This window comes from Sinocyclocheilus anshuiensis, unplaced genomic scaffold, assembly GCF_001515605.1.
Source record: "Sinocyclocheilus anshuiensis isolate Anshui unplaced genomic scaffold, SAMN03320099.WGS_v1.1 scaffold185, whole genome shotgun sequence".
In the NCBI taxonomy this organism is placed as follows: domain Eukaryota; kingdom Metazoa; phylum Chordata; class Actinopteri; order Cypriniformes; family Cyprinidae; genus Sinocyclocheilus; species Sinocyclocheilus anshuiensis.
The window spans coordinates 2,088,968-2,099,990 of NW_015539887.1; the positions used below are offsets into that span (position 1 = coordinate 2,088,968).

Here is an 11,023-nt window from a genome sequence, read left to right on the forward strand (position 1 = left end):
TCAGTGAACTACGGCTCTGTGTAGTAAATGCTGCTCCATCTGAAAGCACGTGATGATGATTTACTGCTGATTACAGAACCGGCAGAACAAAATGCGCATGACAATCGCATTCGATTAATCGTGCAGCCCTAAACCCAGCCATAGACTCTCCCCTCAAAGAAATCAGGAAAGTGGCCAAAAGTGGGCAAAAGAGAGACTAAAACAGCAGGTGTAAATGGGAATGTGTCTACTTTGTCTACTTGTGATCTGATCGGCCAAAGTGCATCTTAATACCAGGTGTATTAACTGAATTTATTTACTGAACCTTTTAAAAATTTGTTTATAATCAAATTGTAATTTAATTTTTAATTAATGAATTGATACTTTTTCTTTGAAGGAACCTTTTTCAGTCCATGTGTTGTTTCTTATTATGGTGATATTCTGGTAGGGCTAGAGCTCGCTAATTGCTGACCAAATGTTCTCCTTCTCTGTAGGTGATCAGTATTCTGGATGTGTTACACACTGTATTGAGGAGTTCTCCATCTCCACGTGAGCAGGCTGTGACGGTTCTTCTGGAGCGAGGGGTGGAGCAGCTCTACTGTCTGCTGCTTAAAACCAACTATGGAGATGAGGCTCGTGAGAGAGTTTTCAGGGTGAGAATAAGCTTGTACTTTAAATGATGGCATTTAGGCATGTATTGAGATGACGTTTTGAAACCAAAAACTATTAGATCAGTATCTTTCAGAGTGATATGAACACATGTTCTGCTGCAGGTCTTGTATAAAGTCCTGAAGAGTGAACGTATACCTGAGCGCAGTAAAATGCGCATCAAGCTCAAGGACTCTGGCTACCTTGGGCTGGTCTGCTCCTTTGGTGACGTCCCCATCACAATGGCGACTGTACGCTGTCTGTATGAGCAGGTTCTCGCCACAGGTAAACTGAAGAAAAGGTGGATAGCAGTTTTCAACTTTACACTTCAGGCGTTGATTGGTTTGTTTTGTTGTTTATTTGGTGCAGATCCCACTCCTAATTTTAGAGATCTGTTGGCAGTGGCATACCTGTCCCATCGTGCTGACCTCAGCGTCCGACTAGATATCTGTCGTAAGGTGAGTGACTGATGGAAAAACTGATGAAAAACCAGCCTAAGATGGTTGGCTGGCCTTACCTGGTCTTCCAGCCTGGTCATAGCTGGTTTAGCAGACTTGTTTTAGAGGAGTTTTGACCACTTCTTTATCTGTTAAGTCTGGTCTTAGCTGGTCAGGCTGTGAGACCAGCTAAAACCAGATGAATACTAGCTTGGCAGGGCTGGAAGACCAGCTTGATCGGGTTAAACCAGATACATCGAGCTAAGACTAGCCAACCAGCTTCAACTAGTATTAATGATAAGCTTATTTTATGGGGTGTTGGACTTTGAAAACACAGTTTTTTCAGTTAGACTTTGGTTAGCAAAGTTGCTAAGAGCTAGCATAATGCTAACTGGTTGGAATGACTTTTGCATAGCTAAGATATCAAGATAACAAGCTATGTTTTTGATCATGCATTACAAATGTATACAAAAAGGGATAAGATTGTGTTTTCAGTTAGCCAATGGCTAGCAAGTTTGCTAACAGTTTAGCATACTGCCTTCACATAGCGTTAAATGTGCCCTTTAGGTAGAGTCAGAAATATAACAATTACGAGCCTACATGAATCATACTTCTGATTGGAAAACGCAAGATTCTAGATCATACACAAGATATCTAATTGTGACATTGGATAAGGGATGTGTCAATTTAGCGGAAACACTGATCTGTAATATAGATGAATTACTCACTAAACAAACAATTCACTCACCGGTTACAGATTTGAATTAGTCTGATGAATCCTTCACTAATGAATCACTGCATCTGTCATTTTTAAAGAGTCTTTACTGATTCAGCAGCTGACTCACTCAGGTTCAAATCATATCAGGTTCACATGTCCAAACAAAAGCCAATCTCCCATTTGACCCATTCTACCCATTTGACAATATAAGTTTCACTTGCTTAACCACAAAATACAGTCCATCTGACATTCACTTACAAAATGCAACACAATGATAGAGCATTTAAAACACTTTGAAGCAAAACAAAACCCATTTCTAAGCGTACATGTTGTGAATGGTATGTTCTTGACTAAATTATTAAATTAGTAAATTAACATTTCTCTCTCCCTCTTTCATCCCTGTAGCTATTCCACTTGATCTACTCCAATGAAGAGTATGTGAAGCAGCTCGCTCGTCAGTCAGGCTGGCAGGATGTTCTCACCAAACTCTACATCAAAGAATCGTACGAGTCTCACGTTCTCAGCCAATCCAATTCTTTGTCCAGCCCCACCAACTCGCTGGACCCCGTTCTTTCCAGACCCGTCTTCCGTCGTGAGGACAGCGTAATGGAAGACACTCGGCAGAACGTCTACATTTCCCTCACTGCCCGCCACGAAGAGGAGTATGAGGAGGAAGAAGCTCAGGATGCGTCTGAGGGCTACTCTGACCTCTCCCAGTCTCCCCCGTCAACCGGACAACTCAAGAGCGATTCCTTGCACTTCAAGCCATTTGACTCCGGAGAACAAAGCAGTCATTCGTCCACCCTGTCCAACACCTTGGACATTCCATCGTCGTCCCGTTTGCTGGAAGAAGAGGAAAGCGTGTACCAGCCGCTCTCACCCTTCAGCTCACCCTTTGAGCTGGAACTAAGCCTTCAAAAAGGACCCCAGACACCTGTGGGTAGCCAGCCAGAGACCCCCTCTCCTCTGGAGCACAGTAAGAGCTTCCCAGGCATGAGGCCACGCAAGAGCTCCAGTCTGTCCAACGTTCTGGACAACACAAGCTACAGCACCGAACCTCCTACAGACACCATCTCCAACACATCCAACCCACAGGTACATGCTGAACTGGGGGTGGGCGATATGACCAAAATCGTATTGCTCATGATATGACCAATTTTATTTCACAGTAATGATATATATCACAATATAGTTATATTTGCTTTGAATAAGGTCTTTATGATATCAAAATTTTGATACCATAGAAATTTTCTAATTCTTGTCACTAGTGTTAATTTCACAAAAAAACTAATAAATAGCCTAAATAATAGAAAAAAAACCTCAAGCTCACTGAAGACAAGTAAACAGTCAGCAATTAAATAAGAATAAGAAACTAATTACAGAAATGCTACACACATTGTATAAAGTAATCAAATGTATAAAATACTACATATTCCTTGCTGTGTAAATTTAATATATATTTCTTCTAATTAAAGCTACAAAAGTGATTTAGTCAAGAGCAGTGAGAGATTTTCTCTCTTTTGTTGTTTGAGTAACATGAATGACAGACAGCAAGAATATAAGACTGCTGTCACTTTAAGAGCTGCCCAGATCCAAAATACAGGTGTTTTCTTTCTCAGCTGTTTGCTTCAAAATTACTGTTTACACAGGGATACTTGCAAAGACGGCATTTTGACACATACAAGTGTGTGTATTAAACCATATAATTCACAGCAAAAATAAATATAAGTAACGTTCAATACCTCCTCGCACATTGAGCACCATCTTCACGCATATAGCGTAACAAGTTTTCTTTTGCTGCTGATTGTGTTTCAAGGCATAACATCACTTGTTTTTAAACCGCAATGCTTAAAAACGTGTGCAAACGATGTTTTCATGACCACGTAGCACAGCAATATCATGTGAGCATGTAACCACCATAGAGACGACAGAGTCCAAAATCTCCCCCGGTTGACACATTTCTACCGGTTAATCGTGCTGAACACTTGCTTACTTGTTGTCACTGACTCATTCAGTGGATTGTATTAGTAAAGTACTGTAGGGAACAGGAATATTAAACTGCTGTCACTTTAAGAGCTGCCCAGATCCAAAATACAGGTGTTTTCTTTCTCAGCTGTTTGCTTCAAAATTACTGTTTACACAGGGATACTTGCAAAGACGGCATTTTGACACATACAAGTGTGTGTATTAAACCATATAATTCACAGCAAAAATAAATATAAGTAACGTTCAATACCTCCTCGCACATTGAGCACCATCTTCACGCATATAGCGTAACAAGTTTTCTTTTGCTGCTGATTGTGTTTCAAGGCATAACATCACTTGTTTTTAAACCGCAATGCTTAAAAACGTGTGCAAACGATGTTTTCATGACCACGTAGCACAGCAATATCATGTGAGCATGTAACCACCATAGAGACGACAGAGTCCAAAATCTCCCCCGGTTGACACATTTCTACCGGTTAATCGTGCTGAACACTTGCTTACTTGTTGTCACTGACTCATTCAGTGGATTGTATTAGTAAAGTACTGTAGGGAATAGTAAATATAAAAGTTGAGGGGGTGATTGCAGAATGCAGCTCCTGAGACAAGATAACTACAGGCACAGCAGACTGAGGGTGTAATTAAAGACAAATTGAGGAGCAAGGTCAAAGTAAATTAATAAAATATTATCTAATAAGCTCTATGGACAGTTTTATAAAGAATATACATTCCTCTACTTATGCCAAATCCTAAAATATGTTATTGGGCAGAAATTGTAAATATATACTTTTTTTTTTTTAAGGGGTCATATGATGCTATTTTAAAGATCATTATTTTGTGTATTTAGTGTAACAGAATATGTTGACATGCTTTAATGTTCAAAAAACACATTATTTTTCAAATACTGTACATTATTGTAGGTCCTCTATGCCCTGCCTCTCTCAAACACGTCGTTTTCAACAAAGCCCCCTCCTTTGACAAGCGCAGTCTGCTCTGATTGGCCAGCTGACCCAGTGCATTGTGATTGGCCGAACACCACAAGCACGCGTCGGAAATGTAACACCCCTTTCCATAATCGCGAGCTTCAGCTTTCAAAGTAAATATCAAGACAGTTAATAATGTCGTTAATTTTACCATCAGTTCAAGCCCGAAAGGGCAACAGAGTCGCGTGACAGACACAGTGATGATGCAGTACACAAGCCGCGGTTAAGACAGCTGAATCTCTTTGGATTTGAAACTTTAGTCTTTGCAACTTTACAGATCTTCTTTATGCACCAAGAGCTTGTAACACTCCAAAGAGAAAGGAAAACTTGAAATTGCATCATATGACCCCTTTAATAAAAAAATCCTTATCTAGTAAATCGCAAACAGCTGAAAAGGGGGCCCTCAAAAATTGTGTATTACTTTAATAACTTTATTAGCTGAAAACTTGCCTCTCTATCTCCCCCATTAGGCTCCCGAGGAGGAGTTGTGTAATTTGCTGACGAACATCGTATTCTCTGTGCTGTGGAGCGGCACTGAGGGGTCTGAGGATGTGATATGGAGAGAAAGGGGTCAGGTGTTCTCTGTCCTCACCAAGCTTGGCTCATCCTGTCAGCTGGTGAGGCCACCTGATGACATCAAACGCAGGTCAGAAGCTTAAAACTTTAATGCTTTAAAACTTACTGATTCAGATATAATGATAGCTCATAAAAAATTGAGAAAGAAGGCACTGCATTAACAATTCCTCTGTCCCAGAGAGATAAAATGAAGACTGACATCTTTTCAGACAGATTGAACTTTGAAAATGTACTTTTTGGAATTGGATGAACCTTGAACAATCTCCTAACCCACCTGAAGTATTTAAATGCGTAGGAGAAGTGCCAGTGACTTTAAAGTTTCAATGAAATAGAGGAAAATGGGCATCTTTCTATTTTGTGCCCTGTAAAGCTTATTTTAAGTTGTAAATGACCTCCATTATGAGAAAACCTACTGCATTTAAAATCCAGTCGAGATCAGTGAGCTGAGACTGAAGGGAGGTGCGGTACATGAAAGTGTTCTCTGGATTCCTTTGGTTCAGATGAGGGCAGGGTGGGGATCTCTGGAGGGCATATGTTCTTTGTGCTACAGGGCTGTTGCTTTTCTTTGGTGTGGCTCCAGCATTGCATCACCATAGAGCTTGTTTTTTCTTTAAGTCTTAGGGTGTGTCTTTCTGATGACTTGTTCAAGACATTGAGTATTATAAGCTGGTGGGAGTGTTACAGATGCATTATGTGTATGTTGTAGTCTGTTGGAGATGATGCTGGAGTCGTCTCTGTCAGATTTGAGGGACTCTCAGGGCGTGTCTCTACCCCATGTGCCTTCTTTGCTCCGCCTCCTCAGACTGCTCCAGGACTTCCTGTTCGCCGAGGGCACTGACAATCAAACACTATGGAGTGAGAAGGTGGGGAATGGATGGATATGTTCTCACTCTGATATTATAACTCACACACTCTTATTTCAAAGCCAGAAGAGTTTGAAACAGGAAGTGGAAAGAAATCCACGTTTAGGATATTAGGCTGTGCATGCAAATCTAATTAGATTTTTTTTTCTTATGTTAGAAAAAAAATTGTTTTTGGAAACAGACCTAGAAAATGTTGCACACTCCACATCCCAAATAATGAAATGAATAAATAAATAAACAAACCCAACCTGAAATCTGATCTGACTCTTGAGACCTCTGATGCAGAATCAAAACAACATATGATTTTAATCATATTTCAATCATTTCAATGTTGTTGTTGTTTAAGCAAAACTAAACATAAAATTGCTGTTGCATAAATTACTGTTCAAACGTTTGGGGTTAGTTAGATTTTTAATATTTTTGAAAGACGTCTCTTATGCTCACCAAGGCTGAGCTTAATTGATAAAAATACAGTAATATTGTGAAATATGATTACAATTTGAAATAACTGCTTTCTATTTGAATATTAATGTATATTAATTTTTTATTTGAATATAAATGTAATTTATGCCTGTGATGGCAAAGCTGAATTGTCATCATGTGAACTAGTAACATGATCCTTCCTGAAATCATTATAATATGCTAAGTTGGTGCATAAGAAACATTCTTATTATTATCATTGATGAACATAGTTGTGATGTTTAATTTTTTGTTTGTTTTTTGTTCAGAAACCATGGTCATTTTAAACCTTTTGTAACATTATAAATGTATTTACCATCATATTTGATCAATTTAATGAATCCTTGCTGAATGGAAATATTAAGTTATAAATTACCACATTGTACCCTAGTATATAACATACAAATTCATAACTATAAGGATAAGTCTCTCAAACATAGAAACTGATATGTACTGTTTGTACATATATGTAATATTGGTTTAAATAAGTGTACAAATTCTTATTTAGGGAAACTTTATTCTGATGTTTTATTGAATACAATATGTTTATTTGTGAATGAGTATAAGAGTGTGTCTATATTTGGGGCAGATTTTTGAGGGGGTGGTGAATCTGTTGGACAGGCTGCAGGCATGGCACACGACCCCTGGGTCAGCGGGGGCCGCTGAGCTCAAAGAGATGTCTCTGATCGGCCTGCGTATCATCACTGGATACATTCAGCAGCAGCAGAACCCACAGGTACACGCATATACACCCATCTTAATAGGAATTCCAGAGTTGTGTTTTCAATTTCTTGCTCTTTGACATTTACAAATGTGTTTTTATTCGCTGATTATGTGGGATGGACTGAACAATTTTTATGACAGTTTCAAACAAGACTAAAAATCACTCATGGTGGACGCTAGGTATACTCCCTTCTACAGGTGAAGCGTTGAACATACGCACACAGTTGTGTTCAGGATTATTAGATATGCCTTTGGGCTATAAAGAGCTTTTTTTGTAAACAGCTTCAGTTCATTCCATTGGAGAGTAGATGTCCATATATGGGTATATGTGGGGTTTTTTATCGTTCTCCTCCAGGCTCACTCAAACCCATCCCACACTCAAATGAGATCATATCAACTGACTGAAGAACTGACTTACTGCGAGGCAGTCTGGGAAAACATGCGCCTGCCTCAAGACTCTTTACAATGTGTTGTTCATAAGCATGTTTGTTTCCTATTGGAAGGTATAGGAAGCACTAAGCTTGTAATTATATTCTTTAGTATAAAGTGCTGTAAAGTTCAATTGTAGTTTGGAAAAAAGACTCTTAAATTACAAACAGTTATCTGACAAATATTTCTTACTGGCCACTGAACTTTACTATGCATGTTAATTTAAAAAATGAATTGTTTAGCTAATACATACATACATTGGGTATTAGGCAAGTATTAATTTTGACCTTAAGGCTTGACATGACTTTAATATTCATAGAAATTCTGAGTTGGATCAAATAATTAACCTAAATGCATCCTTAAAACCATAAATGAATGTGAGCTCGTAAAAACGGGCTGCTGTGCTCACAGGAACTCTATAATAAGCATGGATAAACAAGTGCCATTCACAGTGAAAGCCTTGTTTCAGAAATAGCCCTAGACAAAGACAAGAGGCAGACAGGAGTAGATGAACAAGACTAACAAGGGGACACGACACAGGTGTGCATGACCAATAGGAGAAAACCTTTTTTTAACATGATTTTGAATGCTGTGAATTCAAAGGAATAATAGCTTACTGCATCCTGTGCACTATATATAAAAAAGTTAAAATAATAATTAAAAAAAATTTATAGTCCAGTCCAGTAGTTAGGCAATTATTCTATTAATGTAGTATATTTTTATAGTATATCATATACTGCATCAGGTAAAACTATTAAAATAGCTTTTGTTTATTTAAATATAGCTGGAACAAAATAAAATGTAAATATTAGTTAAAAACAAACTTAACCGGAAATTAGAAATGTTGCCTTGACAACTAACTGTAGTAAAATAATTTTGAAATACTAAAATTACTCAATCTAAAACAGAAATAACATTTAATTCAAGCAGAGTAGAAGTAAAAAAGTTCTACAAAAAGAAAAAGAAAATTGACAAAAGCACATAATTAATAAGTACTATGATAGTAGTAGTAATGTATAATGCTAAAATAACACTGATGTATCACACTAAAAATGTTTACTATAAACTGTAAAGTATAGTATATAGTACATATACTGTATCCATTAAAATGTTTTTATTATGTACTGTGCAGTATGTAGTCAACATTAAGCTATTATTCAATTGGTATACTATACTATTTTATACTTACAATATATATAATATAGTACAACGCTATAATTTCTGTACTTTCTGTACATCTTCACATTAAAACCATTGTATGAACACTTTAAAATGTTTTTTTTTTTTTAAGTTATAATTAAGTATTATTGGAGTATGTTGTACAAGAAAATAACATTTTAATTGTTTGTGAAATTTACTTACAGTTTCTGTAATTTTTCGGTGTAGTACATACTTTACTATAGTATTTTGTATATATCACATAAAAATTATGGTATAGTATAGTATATACTGCATGAATACAGTAATACATAATACGATTGTGTGCTGTTCTAAACGTATTCAAATATCAATACACATATCAGAATAAAAAAGGGAGACACAAATAACACAAAAACCATGACAGCAACATGTTTTTGTTTTTTCCTCAGGTGTGTGAGATGGCGTGTTTAAAGCTTCATAGCCTGCTGCAAACTGTGTTATGTCTGTCCTGGGAGGAGGTGTGTTTTCTTCTGGGTCGTCTCGGTGCACCACTTTGGCCTGCAAACTGTGGCTCAGACCCGGGCGCCGAGGCTTTGCTGAGCCCTCTGGTGCCCATCGTCAGAGCGCTTCTGGACCAGCATGCGGATCGAACCACCCTTCAGAAGATGCTCCCCAACCTGCCCGCCACCAACGGCAGCCCCTCCTTCGCCCAGGATCTCCAGAACTACTGCAGCACCGCTGAGTGGCAGCAGTTCCACCTGAACCATGTCAGTACACACACACACACGCTTCACTTAGCAGACACCCGGTTAGACTGTTTACCTTACGATAAGCTGACGGCTTCCCTGCCGCAGTCTTGTCAGTATATGTTACCACAAACTTATTTTGTTTTACCTTTTTTGGATGCAGAATGTCAGAAATAAGTCTCTCAGCACTCATTCTCAGTCAAACAGGAGATGAGCTCATCATTTCACACAATGCTCAATCCTGAAGGATTATACACACATTTTTCTTTGAAGCAACCCATTCTCTTATTTACATCTGTAGCATACGATATATAATCATCTTGGATTCATTTAGGTTTAGCTAAAGCTGATTTCAGCAGTGGTCCAGCATCAGAGCTGTAGTCTTCTCTCTCTAAAACTCAGCGGACGTGTGTTTGTTTTAGCGTGAGGGCACTTTGACAGTTAATCCGCTTCCATTGTAGTGATGAACTCTTTATTTAGACTCTTTTGTTCATCCAGTGCCAAAACAAGATAGAAAAAATGCTGAATTATTCCCCTCATCTCACAAATCCAAAACAAGCCATGCGTTTAAATTAAACAGACATCATGCCAGAGTGACCTGGAGATGATTTATGAAGGCTGGCGTGTGGGAGCATGTGCTTATAAATCTAACCTGTTTGAACTGTTCGTATATATAAAATCACACAGTATATTACCATGCCTTGAATCGGGAAGTAAACCAGGTTTTGCACTATGCCCAAGCATATATCTGGGTGCAGGGAGGTGAAGAGAAAGAAAAGAAAGTGTGTATTTTATATGTTCAGCATTACAATATAACATGTGTACTAACTTTGTAAAAGGTTGATAGAATACATATAATAGGCTACATTTTCAGTGTAAATGAAAGCAGCAAAATGTCAACAACAGCAATATGATCAGACACATCAGTGGTCCTATTTTAGTATTATTATAAATGTATACAATGTATTTTAAAGTATTCATTATTGTAATAGTTGTAAATTGTATACATTTATAATATGATTAAAATATGTATTTTATGCAAATGATTGTATGCATTAATGTATGTAATTATATTATATTATTTTTACTTTTTATAAATTAATAAATTCAAATACATGTACACTTATAAAATAATTAATTATTTAATGCACTGTTGCTATATTATTTTTCATTTGAACAATTTTAATAATTGTAAATAGTTTGTTTACATTCATAATATAATTCAAATAATTATTTTACACTTTATGCCATTTATTATATTATATTATATTATATTATGTTATATAATGCAAACAATTCTAAAAAAAAAAAAAAAAAAAAAAGTTGATTTTCCTAACTG

General features: G+C 37.2%; 1 protein-coding gene across 1 annotated transcript in view; it reads left to right on the forward strand.

The window, feature by feature from the left end:
• Positions 1-11,023, forward strand: part of LOC107685597 (neurobeachin-like protein 2) — a 73,130-nt gene that overhangs the window by 43,431 nt on the left and 18,676 nt on the right. The window contains exons 24-31 of the mRNA XM_016482243.1: positions 474-632; positions 753-912; positions 997-1,085; positions 2,188-2,877; positions 5,219-5,394; positions 6,031-6,187; positions 7,236-7,382; positions 9,388-9,705. Coding sequence (XP_016337729.1) covers positions 474-632; positions 753-912; positions 997-1,085; positions 2,188-2,877; positions 5,219-5,394; positions 6,031-6,187; positions 7,236-7,382; positions 9,388-9,705 — 1,896 coding nt within the window. The remainder of the gene's footprint in view (positions 1-473; positions 633-752; positions 913-996; positions 1,086-2,187; positions 2,878-5,218; positions 5,395-6,030; positions 6,188-7,235; positions 7,383-9,387; positions 9,706-11,023) is intronic.